The sequence below is a fragment of the Zeus faber genome (genome assembly GCF_960531495.2).
Source record: "Zeus faber genome assembly, chromosome: 13".
Taxonomy (NCBI): domain Eukaryota; kingdom Metazoa; phylum Chordata; class Actinopteri; order Zeiformes; family Zeidae; genus Zeus; species Zeus faber.
In genome coordinates, this window is record NC_137198.1 from 20089051 (window position 1) to 20114120 (window position 25070).

The 25070-nt window shown below is 45.3% G+C and overlaps 1 protein-coding gene across 2 annotated transcripts in view; it reads left to right on the top strand.

The window, feature by feature from the left end:
* The window catches only part of pxdn (peroxidasin), a gene marked incomplete at its 5' end in the record, with an annotated part of 64838 nt that overhangs the window by 22235 nt on the left and 17533 nt on the right, over positions 1 to 25070 (top strand). For both annotated transcript variants that reach the window (XR_013844451.1, XM_080012182.1), the window contains 14 exons: positions 1462 to 1533; positions 3254 to 3325; positions 5795 to 5964; positions 8555 to 8672; positions 8778 to 8947; positions 10694 to 10966; positions 11528 to 11803; positions 14521 to 14633; positions 15646 to 15802; positions 17686 to 17794; positions 19767 to 19924; positions 22004 to 23010; positions 23528 to 24024; positions 24474 to 24608. Coding sequence is in view for 1 of the 2 variants with exons in the window: in XM_080012182.1 (XP_079868308.1) it covers positions 1462 to 1533; positions 3254 to 3325; positions 5795 to 5964; positions 8555 to 8672; positions 8778 to 8947; positions 10694 to 10966; positions 11528 to 11803; positions 14521 to 14633; positions 15646 to 15802; positions 17686 to 17794; positions 19767 to 19924; positions 22004 to 23010; positions 23528 to 24024; positions 24474 to 24608 (3327 nt within the window). The remainder of the gene's footprint in view (positions 1 to 1461; positions 1534 to 3253; positions 3326 to 5794; positions 5965 to 8554; positions 8673 to 8777; positions 8948 to 10693; positions 10967 to 11527; positions 11804 to 14520; positions 14634 to 15645; positions 15803 to 17685; positions 17795 to 19766; positions 19925 to 22003; positions 23011 to 23527; positions 24025 to 24473; positions 24609 to 25070) is intronic.

The following is a 25070-nucleotide window of genomic DNA, read 5'->3' on the forward strand; positions in this document are numbered from 1 at the left end:
CTTAACCCTTGTGGGAGATTGCGACTTACTGTAACTCTCTATAACCGCATCCAGAGAGAACAAATGGCTAATTCACCAAGCACAACCAATTCCAACTCCAGGATCCGAGCCTTGCAGCTGTTTTGAGTTTTGTTACAGTAATGAAGGGTTTTATATGCGGGTGACATGTTACTTGCCAGATTGAAGACATTAATATGCAACCCCACCACCACTCTTTTGGGCAAAATCTCAGAAAGCTTGGAAACACATTCTTTTTAGGGGTAAATACAGATTGGTGCAGCTGCCAAGATTTATGCCGATATATACCCCATCCCACTACTACCACTAAATTTAACTGCTGGTGTTTCAAGCGCTTGCTAGCAGGTTTAAAGATTGTGGCCAAATTCAACTTTAGAACACATGTTGGGGATGTTTTTTACTCAAAGGCCTGTGACTCTGGTAGCTTTTTAAAAAATATGGTTAGTTACTCTCGGCCAAGTCCTAGTTTCACTATCAATAATATGTCATGAGAAGCACTGAAGAGACAAAGGATGGAATGGAATCTGTAGACAGGAAGGACTCATCATTCATCTTGGAACCGAGCGGTGCAAAAGAGTGTTTGGTCTTAGTGCCAAAACCTTTGTGCTGTCTCTCTCTTCATTAAACAAGATATGTTTTTTGTTTTTCTTCCCTGAGTCATCCTCTTATCGTTACAGAGCACATTAGGCAAAGTTCCTGTAACACTTTTTTTTCCGGTCAAATACATCATAATGGATTGTTAATTTAGCTGTAAAAAGACATGCAGTGTCAATATTCAAGATGTGCTGGTCTACCAGCGTAAACTAGATTTGTCTATTGTATTAGACTAGTTTCCCTGACATACAGATGGCTGTTGCATTACATGCTATATGTGACTCTAAGTCTCTGTGCTGCTTATGTTTCCCCTGTGTCTGTTTTGCTACTGCAGCTGCCTTAACTGTTCCTTTCCCTGTTAAAACATACCCAACTGATAATTTGTTGACATATGGTCTGATTTATCTTTTATCAGCTCAAAGGGTTTCAGGAGCATAATTTATGCTCACATTACACAAGATAGTGTACGTGCTTTTCACCAGTGGGCAATTCCGTTTTAAAGTTAGCCTTCACACTTGAAATTTTAGCCCTTCTGTATATCAACTTGTTTTAAGATTAATGCCCAAACTAAAGAAAAACGCCTGTCTGCACTCAGACTAACTTCTCTGAAGATGTGCCTGAAGAACAGAGGTGCCAGGGATCAACTGGTCTTTGAAAAGAAGGTGTGAAAGTCTTGGGTAGCCTAGTTGACCCCCCCCCCCCCCCCCCCGCCCTCCCTTCCCCCCAGAGACATTCCTTTCACAGAAGTCACTCAGGGAACTGACATTGTACCTGCGGTTCTATTCTACACCTACATCTCCCTAATCCATTTTTTACTGTGCTGTGTTGCTGTTTTTTGTTCTCCTCCAGGTACCTGCACTTCAACAACATTGAGTCGTTGGAACCGGAGTCCTTTACCCACCTACCCAAGCTGGAACGCCTGTAAGTTCAGTCTGTCTTCCTTGTTCAAGACATATTGTCAAAGCCCCACAAGTTTGACTTTTTCTCACTGTATTGCGCGTATTGCATTAATCCAATCTTTTCACGGGACTCTGAACACAGGCATGACAAGCTTGTGCGTGAAGTCAAGTGTCACTTTGTCAGGAATGTCCTGTCCGCTGTGAGGTTGATGCTTGACTTCAATTTAGGACAGCTGACTGAACTCTGACTTCCTGTAATGAGTCTGTTGTGCTTTATTTTGTGTTTTAGACAGGGTTATTTTTCCCCTGGAGTAAAGTACAATGGGGCTAAATAATTACTCCACACTAAAGATCAGTGCTTTCTGTTTTACTCATAAATAATTGAAACAATAGAGATGATTGGACAAATGTTACAAGAAACCAAGATACCTGGATTTGAGATTGTTGAAATTGTCATTCAAATGTTTTCAGAGTCTTGACTTTTTCTCATTTGACCGCCATGGCTTTCTTTTAAAGAACACATTGGGACAATCAGTCATTGTAACCCGGGGAATTGAATTAGATCACATTACGTTCGAGTCAAAGTCCAGGACTGGGCCGGTGATTAAAAACACATCTTGGCTCCATTAAATGGTGAATGGGCCTAATTGGAACCATGGTTGGGAATTTTTCATTTTCCCCAAATGTTTTTTCATTAACGTATTACTTGTATTCATTTTCACTACCTGTCTGTATGGTCATCTCCAACTATTAACATCTACAGTATAATGAGATGCATTCACCAATGTGAATTTCAGTGTTATTTCTCCTCAAATGTCTAAATATAAGAAGAGTGCAACACCTCGATACCATTGTAACTCTTCAGCCCTGCTAGTGAACCTGGAGGATGTAAACCTGTCCACCTCACACGGACACAGCATCACCTCCTTCCGCTGCTTTCACAGCTGTCAGATTGCTGGAGTGGGTCCTGTTAAATTCCTGTTTTCATTATCCCCGTTTACGGCCGGTGCCTGGAATCTTAACGCTCTTAACTCTGTTAACAAAAAAGAAAGCAGAAGTAGGCGACATCTGCACACGAACTGGGGTGCATTTTGGGAAGGAATTCCCATTTCCCAGGTGCACTCTCCACCGACCCATTGTTGGGAAATATCTCCATGGCAACGGTCAAAGCAGTTGCTTTCGCGAGATGGTAGCCATGAGTCCGTCCATATATCAGTTCCTCGTGCATAGAGACAGAAGAAAGATTATGTCACAGCTGGGTTTATTTTGGGCGGGGGTCTGTAGATTTGTTGGTCGAATCAGCCTGAATGTTTTGTGGAGACATTTTTGGAGATAGTTTAAACGTTTTTCGGCTGACAATAGCACATGAATATTTATAATATTTAACTTTGGCATTGATAGTATGTCTGGGAAGATTATAATATTTCCTTTCTCATATTGAAAATAAAATGGAATTATTGAAATGCCAAAGGAATATGCTGGGAATGTCCACTTTCCCAGTATTGTTTTTGTAACTCTGAAAACTACTGATGCATTACTTATGTACCATTACCATCTCTGTATACAATATGGGTTGCGATGGAAAGTGAATAATGGAATGACATTGAATAATTTGAATTTCGAAAAATGAAGGTAACTGTTGACTTGACTTGACACGTTGGGATATAATCTGATAGTCTCTTATCATTCTCTTTGTTATCATTCCCTCATCCCTTTGTTGCTGTCTTTGCTTGTCCCTGCAGGTTTTTGCACAACAACAGAATCACCCATCTGGTCCCAGGGACCTTCTCCCACCTCCAGGCTATGAAGCGGCTGTAAGTAAATATACCACACGTATGGAACTAGTTTTCTGGCAAATGTTAAAGTCCTCGACTCTGAATTCTACTCCAGTAAAAGTATTAATGAACTTGATTGGCATAGCTTTCGGGGTTAAAATTACACAAGTTTAGTATCAAATACCTAAAATGACTTATATGTAATTGTAGTACTTGAATATAAGTACTCATTTTCATTTCCAGCCCTGCCTAACAGCCTTCACAGACAGCTGGGCCTGGGGTGTGAGAACCCTCATTCACGGTCATTAGCTCACCCTTGTTGACATCCAGCACCAAGTGGGGTCTGTGTGTTTGGTAGAATTCCGCCTAACCCGCACCGTGCCATTCTCACGCTTTTCTGGCAACCAGAGAGATTCTGTCAGTCTGCCTGTCGGTCGGCCCGCCACTTTCGAAATTACTTCACATTCACGACAAGATTCTGAGCAAGCGGTATTTTAGGTTTTGCATAGGTCCGAACGGGGATGGGATGAGGAGAAAATGAGTAAAGCAATGAAAATAATACGTCCATGGTTCTTCTCACAAAAGAAGCTGCTCCATTGTGCCATCGTATGAGGTGAAATGTGAGTGTTCTGGGCCTGGCAGCACTAAGCCGCTCGTACAAGGCGAGCTCAACTCCCAGCCACGTTTTTTCCACCAGCCAACAGACAGCAAGGAACAATCAGCGGTTTGGCCCGGTCCCACGGTTTTCTCCCCTTCCTCTCCCTGCCATAAATGATTGCATCCAGGATACCTCAGAACTCCGGCCAATGTGCTAAAAATGAGATGCACTACGATAGACTGACATGAACTCCGCTCTGATTATGTGCTTTCGCAACTGGGAGATACTTTGCATAGTTAGTGTGTGCAAGTAAGAAATGGATCTGGTCTTTAGTGTGTGGAATCCAGCCATGAAAAGGCAGACAGACAATTTTCTACATTATTTTTATAACTTTTTTATGATATAACCCATTCATAAATATGTTAATCATAGAGAGAAACAAACCTCCCAACCACCTTCTCTCATAAAACTAACTTAATGGTCATTGCTATTTTATTTTCATTGCGATAATAGACACATTCGAATCATAAAAGGGATTATTATATGGAGAAATCCTAAAAGGTGAGGCCAAGCCAAAGTGGCTTGTTTGCCACAGAGGGAAGAGGGTGTCATCCAAAAAACGCCACTGATGACTCCTGGTATTTGGACTGAGCCAAAGTTTGTCCGCACCATGGAGGATGCCAGGGATTATTTACACATCATCGGCCTGGTGCACAGCCCCATATGTAAACATGTTAATTACACTGCTCTGTGGAATATTCAATTCTGATTGGTCAATATCGGCAATTAGTGGTCATTTATTTCTGAATAATGACTGGGTTCATGTCCCTTGTTTCCAGTCGCCTTCATGCTAATGCTAAATCTTGTGATGTTGGATAAACTACAATGGAAGACTTGAATGTGCATTAGTCAAGTTTTACATTAATAACAGTAAATAGGGAAGGTTAATTTTGTTTTTGTAGGGCGAGTAGTTGTTATGGACTATTATTCTTAGCAGAAGCTAAGAAGGAAAGTCACTAGGTGGAGTTGCGTCTCAATAAGGGATGCAAATTAAAAGGAATTTCCTTAACAGATAGTTGTTAATTGTATCTTAACAAACAATCATTGATTCATTAATAACATAAATGCTAATGACGTCAACAGGGGGTGGCGCCATGGCGCATGGGAACCTACGCAATGATGCAACTTCGCGCACCTCCGAGATTTTGTGACATGGCGCGGGAGGCATTTCTCCTTGTTTCGTTTCAAAATGGAGAAGTTTGAGGCAAGATTCGCTGGGCTGGTTCGCGCATACAGGAATATTTACGACTCGTCTTTGCGCGAGGTGAGGATTAGTTGTTGAGCAACAATAAACATATAGTTTCCTCCTCGGCATCAAGAAGCCCCCCTTTTCTATGCGCAGCCATGTTTGTTGTTTGTCATTATTCCTGAAGCCTCCGTCTACTTCTACTACTACTTCCTGCTCCACTGGGTATTTTCTTCTCGACTGCCCCCTGTCGTTGCCGTGAGGGACTGCAACAGAGAATGTACTAGCTTTTTAAAAGCCCTGCGCTCTCTGCGCAGGCCGAAAACTCCCGGTTATACAATTACAAGAAGACCGCAGATTGTTCAGCTAATCTTAATCTCATCAATTCAATTCTTATTTGCAATTAATTGATAGTCGATTAATTGTTTACATCCCTAGTCTCAATGTATTATTATTTTATTAAGTAAGTAGCCATGTAATATGCAGGATATTATGAAGCCAGCCGGTCGTTATCACAAGGCAAGAACTCTTTTAATTTAATTTAATTTAATCTGCGATAATGGCCAACTGGCTGCACATTATCCCATACTTACCTAGCCCATTTGATAGTTTGATTCTCAGTTTAATCAAGCTTCTCCCTTTGTGTCTCTGTGTGTGTCTCCAGGCGGTTAGACTCCAACACGCTGAACTGCGACTGCGATCTACTGTGGCTTGCCGACCTGCTGAAGCAGTACGCCGAGTCGGGCAACGCCCAGGCGGCCGCCACCTGCGACTACCCCGGCCGTCTGCAGGGCCGGTCCGTGGCCACGCTCACTGCAGAGGAGCTCAACTGTGGTACGGACAGTACGGGAGACGCCACTGGTGGGGTGTGGGGGCGGGTCTGGGCAATATATCAATATACTGTTGAAAAGACTAAATATCGTCTGGGATTTTGGTTATCCTAATATTAAAATATAGACAAATGTTTTCCTGGTCTTAAAGGCTGCATTACAGTCAATGAAACTTCAAAGACATGCCTCTACCCGCTTGGCATAATATTCACTTTTTTATTTTATTTGCTTTTCTCAAATATTTCTTGTGTGGAAATTTTGTATGAAAAAAAAGCAAAATATCGGAAATAATTAATATCTCGGTATTCATCAAAACATATTGTGAAATTTGAATGTAACTTTGGCCTCTCACAGCCGTACCTGCCATGCACATATTTTGAACTTATTTTTATTTTTCACCATATTGAGAATTCTCACGTGTCCTAAAGTTTCAGCCTCACTCACTTGCACATGCACACAGTCTACACCAAACCACACCTCAAGCCACAAGCAACAGGTGTGTGCAGTTTTTCACGGTTCCTCTCTTTCGTACAGACACATACACCCCCACTTCTAGAGTAACACAAACACACAGGTGTATCCACTCTATAGCGGTGGTCTTCAGACTTCCAGCTGTTTCGTGATTTCTACCCCACTGACTGGGCCCCTGGCCTGGGTAAAATTTCAGTCTGGGGGCCCTCCAGTCTCTCCCTTCTCCAATCACCAAGTTCTATTGCATCTGTTCTGTCCAGAGAAGGAGAGTACTGTGTGTGTGTCTGTGTGTTTCTGTGTATGAACGGAGGAATCCTACAACCTGTGTGATTAGCACTTGTTAGCGTTTCAATCGAGGAAAGCCGCGGCTCAGATAAATTCCCGGTGGCCTGAAGTGAAATATTAAGCCACGTTACGCTGTCAGTCTAAATCTTATTCTAACTGCCGACGATTTTTGGAAGCATTCATTCTTGAGATACTTTAGTCCTTCTCTCTTGTGTTTGTGTTTGTGCTTATTAGTTTTACACGGCCACTATGAGGGAAAGCGAGAAAGTAAATCATTTCGAGAATAAGGGGAACAGTTAAGTACACTTTGGCTAACTTTGTTGGGCAAATGTGGAGAGAGGAAGAGAAGAAAACTTAGTTTATGCCAAAATCTTCCACAATGTATGTTTTTTCATGTTTTTATGATGCATTGCCACACAAAAAGACCATAAATATGCAGAAGTTCTCTCGGAATTTCTCTGTATTGCATTTCTCTTTGGCTGCCTTTCAGTTATTGTCTACAGCAAACCACTGGCTTCTGTGCCGGTAAATCCAAGCAGCTAAGTCTCTCCCGTTCCCCCCTTCTCCCCACTGGAAGCTGCTGTCTGGGCCAGGCGCGCTGGCAGCAACGGGCAGGCCAACAGTAACCCAACCGTACTTAAACCTCAACTGCTAATGACAGCCCCCGACTTGCCCATTCTTGTCCAACAAACTCCCCCTTCCCCTCACCCTCCTCCTTTCCGCCTGTCTGCAATGTGAGGCAGAGTTGGGGAAGAGTTTCTGCCTTGACCATTTTTTCGCCTCTTCCTCAATACAGTACCTTTTTCCCCCGACCAACTGCCCCCCCCCATCACCCACTCACTCCGATGACCCTTGTTTTTCTGCATGAAGGCTGCGATAGGTTCCACGGCTATTATTTAAGGCAGTTTGCCGGTTGATTTTCCGCAGCACTGTGGCTGAGTGGGTCCGGCTCATACAGATTTATGGGCCGTCCCAAGTGTGTGGTTTGTACGACAGGAGGCCAAGAGGGCCCTTCGAACGACCGCTTCTGCTGTCTCTATTGAAATGTGCCCGACACATGTGCATGGTGGAGAGTGTAGGAGTGTGGGGGTAAGTATTCTGGGTGTATAATGTAATACAGGTGCAACCTGAGATGGTGTTGATGTTTTCATCGCCTCAGTGCATAGGCGCAGGTGCATCCATGCATGCTAACGTTCCTGCACGCTGACGCTGCTCGCAAAAAACACTATGGTGGTTTCCTCCTCCCGGAATTCTGTTCTGTGGGGACACCCCTCCCTATCCACAATCCAGGAGAAACCCATTTGTACCCGATTTGCTACTGGGTTCGGTTGCATGACGTGATGTCCTATGCTTTCCATACCATTGGCCTTGATTTACTTCGATTTTCCCTACTTTTAATAGAACTATTTAAACTCAACCACCATTCTGAGGTACTCACAGTGAATATAAAAATGAATGTAAGCATGAATTAAGTGTTTAGTTATCCAATCAAATTTATTAAAGGGTAAATCAAGGGTATGTGAAGGGAAAAAAATGATGCCGTATTTGAGTTTGTTGTTGAGGTCATTGTATTCAACTTCTATTTTTTTTATCTGGGGGCATTATGGCATTATCCTGCTATATAACGCGCTGATCTTTGGTCCAGGGGACAACATCGCCAGGGGTTTGTTACTACTGTGTCTATCTCCCTTACCTGGACATTATTACTGGTCTGGGCCAACCTGTCAACTCCATCCAAGGGGGTCTTGATAGCAATATAACACAAAATAGAACAAACTGACAAAAGAAATAGACCTATGCATACTCATGTACCAAACTTTCTTTCTCTTTTCCTCCAGAGGTGCCCAGGATCACCTCAGAGCCGCAGGATGTGGACGTGACGTTGGGGAACACAGTCTACTTCACCTGTAGGGCCGAGGGCAACCCCAAACCGCAGATCATCTGGCTCAGGAACAAGTAAAAAATTGCTTTTTTTTTTTTTCGTCTCTTTTCTTTAAACTGGGACCTTCATCTGTTGACTAGTTTTTGATGCATGTGTGATATTGTATCCCCTGCTGGCAGCAATGCTCTGAACATGCGTGACGACAGCCGCCTAAACCTCCTGGAGGACGGGACCCTGATGATCCAGGACACCAGGGAGACAGACCAGGGAGTTTACCAGTGTATGGCCAAGAACGTGGCCGGCGAGGTCAAGACCTCGCAAGTCACACTCCGATACTTCGGTGCCCCCTGTGAGTAGCTTAATTTCAGCATTTGCTTAGATTAAATCTGACAAATTTAACACGAGGGGCAGGTGAGGTGCGCTAGGAGATTAATCAGTGTCCGTGGGACCATTACTTGAATAATGGCGGTTGAGAACGGGGTGAGTAAATCAATCTCCGGCTGGTGCAAGTATGTACAAAAGATTGATGGCGAAGTGGTCAGTGGTTTATTATTCTTCCAACACCTCTACCGAGAAAGCAGAGGGGTACTCTCAAGTTCTGCTTCGTATTTACTTCTTACTTCTTCATGTCCTTTATGGGAAAAGTATTCTCCTTCATTCCCCTGCCCTTTTTTTCTGCTTTCCACCACTCTCTCTTTCTCTCACACACACTCAGAGCGCTCGTCCGTCAGTAACTGGGCCTATGGCCGTGACACTGTTGGAGATCATCACGGCTGTCTCCTGGCAACCCACAGGGGGTCGTCGCCGGGTAACAGATTGACACAGGGGCGACCTCCTCATCAAGGAGCCGTTCCTAAAAGCAGATGTTGTGCGTTTCCTGTCTCTCTCTCTCTGTGATTGTAAATGCCATCCCCACTCGCTGTGTACATATTTCTTCTGACTCAAGTGTAATCACTGAACAAATATGGAGACACTGAAGGTTGTTTTCAACGGGTTGGGGGCTATGGTACAGTAAAGACATGAAAAAGCGTCGCACATGAAGTTTGTTTGCCAGAACCTATGCCTAAAACCTCCTGCAACCTACTCCTAAAACCTCCTGGAACCTACTCCTAAAACCGCCTACATTCTTCTCCTAAAACCTCCCACTACCTACTCCTAAAACCTCTTAGAACCTACTCCTAACACCTCCTGGAACCTAATCCCAAAACTCCCAAGATCCTACTCCTAACACCTCCTAGAACCTATTCCTAAAACCTCCTAGTACTTACTCCTATAACCTCCTAGAATCTACTCCTAAAACCCCTTAGAACTTATACCTAAAAATGTTGGTCCTATCATGCCTAAAGCTGTGACGCTGTCGGAGATGATGGCGCCTGTCTCAGGGCAATTCACAAGGAGTCGCCGCCTGGATAACAGATTCACACGGGGTCACTCCCTCATCAAGGAGTCATTCCTAAAAGTAAATGTTGTGCATTTCCTGTCGCTCTCTCTCTCTCTCCCTCTGTGATTGTAAACACCATCCCTACCCACTGTGTACATATTTCCTTTGACTCTAGTGTAATCACTGGACACTGGAGGTTGTTTTCAGCGGGGTTGGGGGCTATGGTACAGTAGATGTGGAAAGATGTGAAAAAGCAGCTCACCTTAAGTTTGTTTGCCAAAACCTATGCCTAAAACCCCCTGGAACCTACTGCCAAAACCTCCTAGTACCTACTCCTAAAACCTCCCTGATCCTATTCCTATACTTCCTAGAATCTACTCCTAAAACCTCCTCGTACCTACTCCTAACACCTCCTTGAACATTTTTCTATAACCTCTTAGAACTGACTCCTAAATCCTCCTAGAATCTACTCCTTACACCTCAGATAACCTACTCCTAACACCTCCTAGAACCTACACCTAACATCTCCAAGTATCTACTCCTAAAACCCCTGAGAATGTATACCTTCTCAAGGTTGGTTTCCATTTTGGGTTGTCACCATTTTCTTGTTTCCATCGCCGGATAGGTAAACTGAAAGGAGTGCTTTCATTCTTTAAATGCTTAGCCTTATTCTTGCCTCTCACTAAACGTAGCCCCCTTTCCCTCTCCTTCTAGCCCGACCCAGTTTCGTGATCCAACCCCAGAACACGGAGGTGCTAGTGGGGGAGAGCGTGACCCTGGAGTGCAGCGCCACAGGCCAGCCGCAGCCCCGGGTCTCCTGGACCAAAGGCGACCGGACCCCTTTGCCCAACGACGCGCGCATCAACATCACCCCCTCCGGCGGCCTGTACATCCAGAACGTCGTGGAGGCTGATGGGGGCCAGTACACGTGCTTCGCCTCCAACAACGTGGACACGATCCATGCCACCGCTTACATTATCGTGCAAGGTGGGAAACCAGATGGCTTTAAACCACCTTTGGCTGTTCGACAACATTTGAAACAGGTGTACATACCGTACATTTTGCCCTACAGTTTCACACTTATCTGCTGTGCTAACGTTTCATGAATGAGCTCCAATACATTAATACGTACTTGTGAATGTCCATGAAACCAAATTCATATGAGCAACTCCCTGTATTTCTCCTGTGTTTCTTTCATTGCTTGACACTTTCCTCTTCCTATTCCTTGCCAGCATCCCATACACAAAAAAACTTTCAACATAAATTCATTCTTCTTTCATTTACGGTCATCTCTTTCAAACTTCTCTGACATTCTGCGAGGGCATATACCTGCTCCACTTTCTATCAGCAAATTGGGGGTTTTTGACATCATGCATTGTGGGATACACTTGCAGTGTTGGCATCAAACAGCTTCGGACATACTCATCATATTCACATACTAATTTTGCATGCTAAATGGTATGATAGTACGCCATTTTGGACACAGCAAACGTATTAATCAATCCAAATCATAACCACCACCACCACCTATCCCCTCTTTACCCTCAGCCGTCCCCCAGTTCACGGTGACACCGCAGGACCAATCGATCCTGGAGGGACATACAGTGGACTTCCCCTGCGAGGCCAGCGGCTACCCCGAGCCGGTCATCGCCTGGACGCGGGGGGGGAGCCCGCTGCCACTTGACCGCCGCCACGTGGTCCTGGCCACGGGCACACTCCGCATCGCCCGGGTGGCGGCACACGACGCAGGCCAATATGAGTGCCAGGCGGTTAGCCCCGTGGGCACGGTGCGGGTCGCCGTGCAGCTCAGCATCCAGCAGAGAGGTGAGAGGCTAGAGAGTGTGTGTCGAGCAGACGTTAAGTTTTCATAACAGTAAGTGATTTAACCTGCCTTTATTTAATCTGAAATCATTGTTTTGGGATAATATCAAATCTATGCTGAGTGGCATTCTAGAACCAATAGCATCTGTTCTTTAACTTCATTTGGTTTGGCAAGGATACACTGTAAAACAAAATCGAAGTGTTACAGAATTTTGCATATTGGTAAATGGCATTGGGTGTGACTGTTGTACACATCCCCTTCAAACATCCCCATGTTTGTGTTAGAGGAAGGGTGTGCGAGGCACTAAAATGTTAAGAGTGGGAGTGGTGAAAAAGCTACACCCTCCACGGCTAATTTGTCATTAATGCACCGGAGCCTGCCATTACACTGTAACAATGCCTCTACACAGTGACAGACAAATAGCTATTTGTATGTTTGTGTGTGTGTGTGTGTGTGTGTGTGTGTGTGTGTGTGTGTGTGTGTGTGTGTGTGTGTGTGTGTGTGTGTGTGTGTGTGTGTGTGTGTGTGTGTGTGTGTGTGTGTGTGTGAAAGCCCTGATTTTCTGTTTTATGTCTGTGCTCATATGTTTTATTCAATGTGCATTTTTGTGTGTGTGTATGGCATGGACATCATTTGTGATGATTTTGATCATTTGTGAATGTGTGTGTTTGCAAATGACTTGTCATCTGAACTGTGTGTGTGTGTGTGTGTGTGTGTGTGTGTGTGTGTGTGTGTGTGTGTGTGTGTGTGTGTGTGTGTGTGTGTGTGTGTGTGTGTGTGTGTGTGCATATATGTGTGTATATTTTTTGTGTGTATGCATGTAGCTAAAATTATAGGTTTGGCGCAGCCCAGGAAAACATGGCAGTCTGTAATCCCTTAGATGACACCATGTTTTTCCATGTAGTAATGGCTGTTAACATGGCCCAAAGTACCCGTTGCATAATGGCCTACGTTGTAAAAGTACCGTACAAGCCCTGCAACCAAGACGCACCATAGTTAGTGGGTTTGCAGGAAATAGCATAACACTCCCATTAATTCCTGAGAGATATTTTAATTCCGTAATTCAGTAGCAGCATTGATCACAATATCGAGACATATGTGACTGAGGCAATTCTTTCATGGTTATCCTCATTTTCTACTTTTATTGTTGATCGAATTTAGCGTGATCTTTAGACTTAATCCTTCCAATCTTATTTCATCCTTCCTCCAGTTATAATTGAAGTGCATGCGACCAAGCTCTAACCTCCAAAAGCTCTTAATCATAAATCGCTGTGAACTTGAATCACACACAAAGCCACAGCAATCCGTCCTCGCAAACTCAAGCCACTATCTCATATTTTCAAAGTGAAAACGTCACTAGAATTTCATTTCTCGCTCTGTCTGTAATCTATACTGTGGTTGAGTGATACTGAAAGACAAGGGGTCTCCCTAAATCCTCAGGGACCAAATATGCAGCCAGGTGGCTCACCATCGGCTCAGAACTGGCAACAAGGGAGCAACTTTTGACAGTTGTGTATTGTAAGAGTTGGGGGTGCGAGGAGGGTGACCAAATAGCTGCCGCTGTGAGAGGGCTGCATCAAGATCTTCATTCTCAGCATGACTCACCCTTTGTGTGTGTGTGTGTGTGTGTGTGTGTGTGTGTGTGTGTGTGTGTGTGTGTGTGTGTGTGTGTGTGTGTGTGTGTGTGTGTGTGTGTGTGTGTGTGTGCAGACTGTAGTTGAGTTACAGTCAATGGCTGCTGACCCACTCGGGCGCTGAAAATGAAGGAAAAACATCAGCTGTTCTCACTTAGAGTAATCAGGGCAAGACCTCTGTGTGTGTGTGTGTGTGTGTGTGTGTGTGTCTGTCTGTCTGTGTGTCTGTCTGTCTGTCTGTCTGTCTGTCTGTCTGTCTGTCTGTCTGTCTGTCTGTCTGTCTGTCTGTCTGTGTGTGTGTGTGTGTGTGTGTGTGTGTGTTGGTCTGTTTTTAGTGATTTGATGTTTTTGATCCAAATGTCATGTAGGCCAATCTGAAAGGGGGAAAATATGAAATGATTGAGGAGTTGATTGACATGTTTAATCCATGTGTGTTATTATTCCCATGAGTCCCGATTTAAAATAGCTTCCATAGCCTACCTTGATGGACTCAGCTGTACATGTGTATTTCTTTTTTAGTTGTGAAGCTGCTGTAAAGCTGTTTAGTAAAACTGTCGCTTTTAATTACAGATGAAATACTGTATTTGGATGTGCAGTGCCGTGAATAGTACTTGCCCCCTACCTGATTACCCGAGTTTATTGCATATTTGTCACACTAAACGGTTTCAGATCTTCAGACAAAATACTATTAGTCAAAGAGATCCCAAGCAAAATGATTATAATTTATTATTTCATTTATTTCATAAACAAAATAATTATACACCCATGTGAATAAGTTTAATGACCCCTTTAATTAGCAGCAATAACTGCAGCCAGTTCCTATGATTTGATATCAGGCTTTCTCATTGCTGTGGCTCAGAACTCCTTTAATTCTCACACATGTTTTTGTTTTTGAGGATGAACTGTTTAAAACATGGATTGGCATACGGAGCCAGCCCATCCAAAACGTTGTAAACCGTAGTATTTGATCACTGCTTTGCGAAACCGTAGCTGACTGCAAAGCAATTGTACATGGACTTTAAACCGTTGATGCCGAATCATTAACACCTACGTATGTGTTTGTGTGTATGTTTTAACTCATTCAGTAACGCCTGTTTTCACAAATGCTCCAAGGGACGTGACGGTGGAGTCTGGCCAGGATGTCCAGATTCCCTGCGGAGCTGAGGGCCAGCCCCAGCCTGTCCTCACCTGGAACAAGGTTAGAGGCTCGCTCGGCCTAGCGTCCTCCATCGAGTACTTATCAGGGGGAAAGAATTGTCCTGTAGTTTTGGCCGTTCATCAAATGCTAGGCACTCCAGAACATAGGAGTTGTGTTCCCAGGGTGTAGGCACTTTGGATTTCCCAACGAGTCAGCAGTCGATGCGTGGGTCATTCTCATGAAACCACTGTAAAATGTCCGAAATTAATTGATACACATATTCACAGGGAATGTGAAATAATTCATTTAAATATTAAAGTATACAATGCCTACTTAATGTCCCATTAACTATGACATTATTTTAGTGTTTTTTCTCTGTTTCTCTGTATTATCAAATTATTCATTACTGTAACACGTCAGGACAATTAAAGATGGCTGTTACGGTAATGAATGCACTTTAGCTTCGCTGAGTTTAGCTTATTGTCATCTTCAAAATGAATAAAAATTTATATTTCTTTAAAAAGTATGACTTTTTTTTTCCTGGACATGTTACGGTAATACATTTTTTGATAATGATTGCACAGAAAAACACAATAAATGATATCGTCGTTTAAAACAACTTAGTAGGCTAAATAGTAGTCGCATTTGGGACGTTTTATGGTGGTTTCATGACCGTCTTGTGGTTTGATTTTCGTACAGAATATGGTGTGTGAAAGAGGACATTGATAAAGCTTACAAGAGCAAAAGCACAGATATGACAAACAGTTGGGGGAAAATCATTTTTGGGAAGAATGTCTACGATCTTGGCTGAATCCATTCTAAATCCAATAATCCTTTTCTTTGAACTAATAATACCATAATAGCTGTAAATAATGACCAAGACCGGTGGCAAGCGAAGCGCAGTTTTCCCATCAATCACTCTGCAGTAACTGGATCCCATTCCAAATCCACATGCCTGTTTCCAGTGTCGTGCCCCTTTGACCTTTCACCCTCGCCACCTGCTCCCTGCCCCCCCCAATACACACACACACACACACACACACACACACACACACACACACACACACTCCAGGATGGCGTGCAGGTGACAGAGAGCGGCAAGTTCCACATCAGTCCTGACGGCTATCTGGAGGTCAAGGACGTGGGCACGGCTGATGGCGGGCGCTACGAGTGCGTGGCGCGCAACCCCATTGGCTACCAGTCGGCCAGCATGGTGCTCACGGTCACAGGTAGGGCACCATTAGAGCATTGATTCTCAAAGTGGGGTCCGGGGACCCCTGGCTTTCCGTGGCACTTAGCCAGGGGTCCGTGAAAAGCTACAATGTTACTTGTTATTTGAATTGTTGTTAATTTAATCGGATACATTTTTTTTATATTCTGTATTTTGAAATCGTGCAATACAAATATTTCTAATACATTTCCCTTGAATGTTTTTCCGCACGTAGTATTGCAAGAAAAAGGCCTAATATCCATTTTTTTTCTTTTTTGGATGTTCGTGAGGAGGTCCACGGTTTATTTTCTCTCATATAAGGAGTCCTCGCCTGAAAAACATTTGAGAACCCCTGCATTAGAGGATGTACAATATTGACCGCTTTGATCCTAGTTTCACTGGTATCTCCATACCTATAGCCTAGACAGGTATGGAAATTTGGACTAAATCTTTTCTAACAATAAACATCTTCTCAGATGATCCCGGAGACAGAATCTTGTTAAATGGTGTCTGTGGCCTAATGCGTATCTAATTGAGGCCCTAACGTGGACCATGATAGCGTGAACCCAGTTGATGGCTGCGATCAAGCACAGCTAGCCACGTTAACCTCCTTGCCTCATGATGCGCAGTAGCGTCGCCCCCGTCATCCTCCGGTGAAGAGCAAACGAAAACACTTTAGATGAGATTTCTTTTCTTTTTTCACCTTATTACATTTGCCAAGCAAGAGGTATTCTCATGGCTTCCTCGGCCAAGAAATTAGTCCGACGCCGCCGGACAATATCGGATTCCCGTCAGCTGCTCCCCGTGTGTGTTGACGTTTCCTGCTGGGAACTCTTAGGTCCGACCGCGGCGCTCCGCCGGTGACCCATGAACTGTTCAGTTGTTGTTGGACTCTCCCTCGTTCTCTCGCACTCTCGTTCTCAGCCCTCACGTCATAGTCTTACTGTTTTTAATGGCACGCTGAAGCCTTGGGTGTGTTGGAGAAGTGTGTTGGGCTCCAGCACACGGCGGGATGTGTAACAGCACCGTTAAAGGTGCAGTCACCCAATAAATTTGAACAAACTTTTTGGGCTCAATTATATTTCAGGCCATTAACCCTGATAAACAAACCCTCGTAGATGCATGTAACCCTGTGTCTGCTCTTTATTTTATTGTAGGACCTTGGAACATGCACATTATTAGTGGTTCATTAAAACACGTCATAATGCTCACATACAAACCGTTAAAAATGATAGTAACAAGGAGATCCATCTAATGATAATCAAGTAAGGGCTCATGTTCAGCCAGCCGGTTATTATCATAAAATAACCCCCTCCAATGCTTAGCTTAGCTTCCGCCAAGAAGAATAGTCCACAACATTGCCCTTCAAAAATATTAACTTTGGCCTACTTATGACAAACCAATTGACTGTTTTGACTGTCAAATTTGACATGTCGACATTTGTGTTTTCAAGTCTTCCATCGTAGTTTTTATGTAGCGTCACATGTCGACGCTAGACAGTGTTAGCATTAGCATGTAGGAGGGACGTGAAGCGGGGAACGTAGAACCAGGCAGAGAAGTGGTTGCACCATAACAGTCATTATTAAAGGTACAATATGTAACTTCTCCCACTAGGGCTCTCTCAATCTAAACAATATCAAAAAAGATGGAGTCTGACGATGTCAGAAGTAGCGTGGGATAGTGGGAGTTGTAGTCTTCATTTGTCACGTGTGCGCTTTACAGGGACTGTTTCAGTGGCAGAACACGCAGCAAACGGCAATAAATAACCGTGCTCCATCAAACAATAGTTAGTAGAGTAATTGTAGAGCCATGCAAACAATAGTGGAGTCGAAAAAGAGTTCTATCATCTATAATTAACATCTATCTAATAAGTAATAACGGCCCCATCCACTCCATCCGCAGTGCCGGCCATTAGCCGTGAAGGCGACACCTTCGTTAGCTCCTCCATCGAGCAGGCCATCCGCAACGTGGACAGCGCCATTGAGTCCACCAGGAGACGCCTCTTCGATGGGTAAGATACAGATACAGTATAGACATCCCCTCCATGATTTCTACATGGACGATAGAATTTCCAGCTCATTGGTGCATCCACAAAATCACGGCTGCGGTGAAACCGAAGCAACGGTGTCCTAAATTCAGTCCAAGTTTGCGTCACTTCTGTTTTCTACCCGCCGCATGCTGCACGACATGTTTCTAGGCGGCTGCGGTGCGAGTCAGAAGTGTTTCCGTCCTGTTGAATGATGTGGTTAACAGGGCTGTTTTTCTTGGCACACTTGTGCACACACTCTGCCCACACACACGCACAAAGACAAAGGGTAAAAACCCACACGCAGGAAGCCCCCGCAGGTAACCCGAATAAAGTATGTGTGTGTGTGTGTGTGTGTGTGTGTGTGTGTGTGTGTGTGTGTGTGTGTGTGTGTGTGTGTGTGTGTGTGTGTGTGTGTGTGTGTGTGTGCGCGTGTGTGTCTATGTGTCTGTGTCTGTGTCTGTCTGTGTGTGTGTGTGTGTGTGTACGTGTGTGTGTGTGTGTGTGTGTGTGTGTGTGTCTGTGTCTGTGTGTGTGTGGGTGTGTGTGTGCGTGGGTGGGTGTAGGGAATTTCCCGCTTATTTCTAATGAGTCTCACAGATCTTGGAGCCTTCCCTCTTCTCCATCCTCCATGTTCTCATGAACTTATGAAAGATTCCACAGTCATATGTTTCCATCCAAATTTAAGCGGAATGTACCAAGCAATGTTGTAAATGTCACGATAAATATAATGTGAATTCATTGAGGAATTAATCCAGTTGCCCAAAGTTTTCATCTTCCAATGCCAATACATGGCTGTTCTGCAATAGGTAGACAATTGCATTAATGCAAGTTTTATTTTACGGCGCTATTATATTGCCATAAAAAGAATCCCAATTTCAGACGGCAAGCTTGACTCTTTTTATTGTTTTTTACGCTAGACACTCTAGTGTCTCTGTCTAGTAAGGCAACATTATTTTTCAGTCCTGGCAGCGACCAAGCTCCATAGCTCTCAGCATTACGCCCCGACGCTCGACAGCTGCACGGGGGCGGAGGTGGGAGGTGGAACCGCAAGCAGCGGCGGAGTTGCTCATCGTTGTGTGTTAGACTCTCATCTTAAGTGCGTTCACGTTTCTGTTGGTTCGTTTATTTGCTTTGGGTTATTTCAGAGCAACTTTCCATGCCTCCGGCGTAAAAAAAAACACGTCTGATGCTTTAGGCCCGGCTCTGTTACGTGAGACTGTTTGCATCATTGTTTTTTTTCCGCTGCATCTTTTATGTCCTGCTCTGGCCTGGCTTCAGAGCCGCGAGCGCAAAGAGGAGGTAGTAAAACCCCGCTCGGTGAAATCACCCACACTACGTCCAAGCACTCGCCGTGAGCCCCGTTCATTTTTGGACTTTTAGGTTTACTGTATATTGCCAATGTTTTATAATGTTTTTGTTAATTTTCACTTTCAATCTATCTATCCATCTATCTATCTATCTATCTATCTATCTATCTATCTATCTATCTATCTATCTATCTATCTATCTATCTATCTATCTATCTATCTATCTATCTATCTATCTATCTATCTATCTATCTATCTATCTATCTATTATCTGTCTGTCTGTCTGTCTGTCTGTCTGTCTGTCTGTCTGTCTGTCTGTCTGTCTGTCTGTCTGTCTGTCTGTCCGTCCGTCCGTCCGTCCGTCCGTCCGTCCGTCCGTCCGTCTGTCTGTCTGTCTATCTATCTATCAGGCAAATTCTAAATTCTCCCTTTCCTGCTGCAGCTGGGCGCAGGTTTTTTTTTATCCCGCCAGCGATTCTAAATCAGGAAGAAGAGAAATATGTGACTCGAAGGAATGCAACCGGAACGTGCGCTTTTCTCACATTAGTCTCACTTGTTTTCTTTCAATCTCCCTCCCTCTTTCCTCATCTTCCACCGACCCCGGCTCCACCCCTCCACATCCCCCATCCCTCCCTCCGTCCCTCCAGTCAGCCCCGCACCCCAGGGGAGCTGCTGGCGCTGTTCCGCTACCCGCGGGACCCCTACACGGTAGAGCAGGCGCGGGCCGGTGAGATCTTCGAGCAGACCTTGCTCCTGATCCAGAACCACGTCAACCAGGGCCTGATGGTGGACACCAACGGCACCGGTGAGACACATTATGATTATAAATAACTATGTATTTACTAGGTTGACACACACACACACACATATATACATATTGTGGTAATTTAATGTCTTATTGGTCATCAGAGGCCAAGAAAGGAGTTGCTCTCTCTCTCTCTCTCTCTCTCTCTCTCTCTCGCTCTCTATCTCTCTCTCTCTCTCTCTCTCTCTCTCTCTCTCTCTCACTCACTGTTTTAAGGGCGGAGCCATCATCTCACAATCTCTGTATTAAACACTCTCACCCAAGCCAAGGTAGACACCAGTGTGTGCATAAACAATGTTAAAAGCATTAAACTGTTAATGCGTACAAACTGATCATCTACTTAATGTTTGTACATTCTGTATTTTATCCTATTATCTCTCTGCGGACTGCTTTATACCTGCAGGAACACGCTGACTCAGCAAAAACGCCAATGACGCATACACACAAAATCGTATTCCAGAATTATGGGGAAAATAGAAATGTAGGCCGCACTTAATTACCCGAGGTTTCGTAGTCATAGAAAACTTTTGGAAAACTTTTTCTTCATTCTCAGACAGTGGCCTGCACTTCATCTCTGGTCCTTTGGACCCAGCAAATTCATCCCATTGGCCTTATTTTCCCCCTTAAAAAAGTCTCACTTTTTGGCAGCCGACGAATCGACCCTCAACCAATCTATGAGTTATCATAGTTGTTGTGTGAGCGTATTTTGCAGCCATCTGTATGCCATTTTCTCCCCCAATTATGACCCGGGGCGCTAGAGACATAATTGTCAGGCAGTTGACTAGCCGCCCGTAAACAGTTTTAATAGCCCTGTATCACGGCGCACAACACTTTCACTGTCGAACACAGATCTATCTATGTATTTATCAACTCGTGCCTCGGTGGATAGATAGACGGAGACGGATGTATGAAAGGCTGGATGGGTATGTGTTTCATGTTTATGTATGTTGAAGCGGGCCAAGGCGGAAGAAAAACCATGTGCCCTTATTTCCCAGCTGCGCGGGGTGGGAAAGCTCTCAAACACTAATTCTATATTCTGACATCCCTGGAAGGCTACAGATCGCAGATCGGTTAGCTAAGGCCTGCGGTATCAGACATCGTAGATTATCTTGATCTGGAAGAGGACGGCAATTGAGAGTAGAGCACAACCAATTCAGATGAAAAAAAAAAAGGAAAGGGGGGGGGGGGGGGGGGGGGTCAAATATGGGTAGAAAGAAAAATGAGGAGAGAAGGAAAGGGGGAAAAAATGCGACTACGGCAGAGAACCAGGAGACAAAGCAAAAAGGGAAAGATAAAAAGAAAGAGGGAAATGGAGAGATAGAAAGGAGGGAGATACACTGTGTTTTCGTTAGTTATGCCAACATGCCAAGTTGTTCATTGGGCTCACACAGGGATTTCGGCCCGTCAGCGAAAACAAAAACGCTCTGTTTTCATTGTATCTCTATTTGATCTAAGAGGAGGGACACCCCAGGTTCCCTCCTGTCACGCCGCAAACACACACATGTGGAAAGACCAAAAACCCTGCCACACATCAGGGACTGTTCTGTGAATGAGCTACTAAGAGTATCTTTGGAGGAGGGGTGAGGGAGAGACAGGAAGTCTCACTTTACCCCTATTCACATCAGCCACACACACACACACACACACACACACACACACACACATTCTCATATTCTCATAGCTAATCCTCATGCAAGGTTGCCAACACATCCAACACACACGCTCACACACTACGCCACACACCTGCCGCACACTCCAGCCCTTTCACAAGAGCTCTCACATATCAGTGCGAGTCAGGGCAGGTTAGTCCAACGGTGTAATCTGTCCCCTCGGGACCTGAGGTTCTTTCCACTCGACGAGCCAGCAGCTATGCATGAAGGCATCAACAGTGGAAATATTTTTTGTGTCTGCGAGATATAAATAAATAATTCCTGATCCAAGTTTGTGGCTCGCATTTGGTCTTGTGAAGGCAACAGAGGCAGCTGCGATGTGGCACTTCAGGGCTCCATGGTCCATGGTTCGTCTGGATTCCTCGGTCCTGCCCTTCTTATCTGCTTACGCCCCCTCTTGTCTTCTCAGCCTTCAGATACAACGACCTGGTGTCGCCCCACTTCCTGGAGGTGATCGCCAACCTGTCCGGCTGCACGGCCCACCGTCGCTTCAACAACTGCTCGGACATTTGCTTCCACCAGAAGTACCGTAGCCACGATGGCACGTGCAATAACCTGCAGCACCCCATGTGGGGCGCCTCGCTCACCGCCTTCGAGCGCCTGCTGAAGTCGGTTTATGACAACGGCTTCAACCTGCCACGTGGCGGCAACGAGCGGCCTCACAACGGCTACCGGCTGCCACTGCCCAGACTGGTGTCCACCGCCATGATCGGCACGGAGACTATCACCCCCGACGACCGCTACACGCACATGCTGATGCAGTGGGGCCAGTTCCTGGACCACGACCTGGACGCCACGGTGGCAGCACTCAGCCAGTCACGCTTCTCTGACGGCCAGCTGTGCACGCAAGTGTGCACCAACGACCCGCCCTGCTTCCCTATTCAGTTCCCGGCCAACGACCAGCGGCAGCTGCGCAGCGGCGCCCGCTGCATGTTCTTCGTGCGCTCCAGCCCCGTGTGCGGCAGCGGCATGACATCGCTGCTGATGAACAGCGTGTACCCACGCGAGCAGATCAACCAGCTAACTTCCTACATCGACGCCTCCAACGTTTACGGCAGCACGCGGCTCGAGTCCGAGGAGATCCGCGACCTGGCCAGCCAGCGGGGCCTGCTGCGGCAGGGCATCATCCAGCGCACAGGGAAGCCGCTGCTGCCGTTCGCCACGGGGCCGCCCACAGAGTGCATGCGGGACGAGAACGAGAGCCCCATTCCCTGTTTCCTGGCGGGGGACCACCGCGCCAACGAGCAACTGGGCCTGACCGCCATGCACACTGTGTGGTTCCGGGAGCACAACCGCATTGCCACCGAGCTGCTGAGGCTCAACCCGCACTGGGACGGCGATACCATCTACCATGAGACAAGGAAGATCGTGGGCGCCCAGATGCAGCACATCACCTACAGCCACTGGCTGCCAAAGGTAGAGAAGCACAGAATAGCAGTACTGGTGTGGATGGACCAATAGGTTTTTCATGCTTTCATGCTTATCTATATGGATCAGTTTTCTGTTTTTCAGGCCTTAATACAATGGTGGTTCCCATCATTTATAACTGTTCATAGCACGAACACAGTAAAAGCATTACAATTACAATTTTCAGGGTTTTATTCACTTTTCCGCTTCTGCAAATCAGCTCTTTTGGTTACATCCGTACTGACATAAGAGACTAGAAACAGGAAGTTACAAACGCTTACTACTGGAAAGTTCTTGCAGTTACGTTTTGGATGTACTGAGACAATTGCAAAAAGTAGTTGTGTGATGTCACTGATAGATGTGGTATGTATGACTTTTCCCCTTTGCATTACATTAACGCACACTGAGAAGCTGCAGCAGATTAACTGTTAAGAAGAATATGTTGACAATTTGTCAAAATATACAAGTTGATGAATTGAAGACATATTAGCAATACTGATCATGAAAATGAACCCCCCCCCCCCAGATCCTGGGTGAGGCGGGCGTGAAGCAGATGGGGTCCTATGCAGGCTACAACCCAAACGTCAATGCCGGCATCTTCAACTCTTTCGCCACCGCCGCATTCCGCTTCGGCCACACACTCATCAACCCCATCCTGTACCGCCTGGACCAGGACTTCCAGCCCATCCCACAGGGCCATATCTCGCTGCACCGGGCCTTCTTCTCGCCCTTCCGTATCGTCAACGAGGGCGGCATCGACCCGCTCTTGCGCGGGCTCTTTGGGGTCGCTGGGAAGATGCGCGTCTCCACGCAGCTGCTGAACACAGAGCTGACAGAGCGGCTGTTCTCTATGGCACACACTGTGGCACTGGACCTGGCCGCAATGAACATCCAGCGGGGGCGGGACCACGGCATGCCACCATACAACGACTACAGGACCTTCTGCAACCTGACCTCCGCTTCTACCTTTGACGATCTGAGGAACGAAATCAAGAATCCCACGGTCAGGGAGAAGCTGCAGAGGTACGGGGAGAGGGTCTAGGGCCAAAACTGGCTAAGTTGATGGAGAGAATGGGATAAGATTAGACAAGTTAATCCTTGGGTGGAAATTTGAGAAACTTTAAGGACCAATTTCAAGAAAAATATCATCGTGGCTTCTGTTCTCGTCTGGTCTTGTGTCCCATTTGATCTCATTGCAATTGAGGGTGTTGCTTGAAGGGGATGGACAAATCTAAATCCACTTATGTTCATAGAAATATTGTCTTTCTCTCAACACACAGCCTCTATAGCGTTGTGTTGTGTGTTGCACATTATATAATAATTTTTGACAGCTATGGATGAATATATCCATCTGCTTACCTGAGAAAGGGGAACTCTTACACACATTACACTAAATTAAAATCTAGTCTTTTGCATGTTCACAATGTGGCTTATCACACCGTACTCTGATTCCCATCCTTCCCCTGACGCAGGTTATATGGGACCCCCCTGAACATCGACCTGTTCCCGGCCCTCATGGCTGAGGACCTGGTCCCCGGCAGCCGGCTTGGGCCCACCCTCATGTGTCTGCTGGCGGCTCAGTTCAAACGGCTGAGAGACGGCGACAGGTAAGAACATAACACAGAACTTATCTGTCCATAGCCGAAACACCTCCTTTATTGCAACAAAGATGAATGAACACAAGTCTTTGTTGATGCTCAGCATTCTTTGTCTGAGTACTAAATATGGGAATGGGAAAATGCTGAAACATACTTCTGCATGGACACTATGAAGAAGAGACCATGACGTTTTATAGGCATGAGCCTATTGGTGCCTACCAACCGCCAACATACTGTACTTGTACATAGTTTTCACATGTTTCACTAGAGGAAAGTGTTGATTCTACCAAATAAGTAGTAACAAAAGGAGTTACTCAAAGAAAGTCCTATCCTATCTCAAATCCTACCTTGTTCAACCAGTTGGAATATCAAGGACACATGCAACGCATATACGTCACATTTTTGGAGATGTGCAAGCCAGCCTCTGTGGCTCACGTTTACCCAGGAACCACGTCCACAGAGAAGAATTAT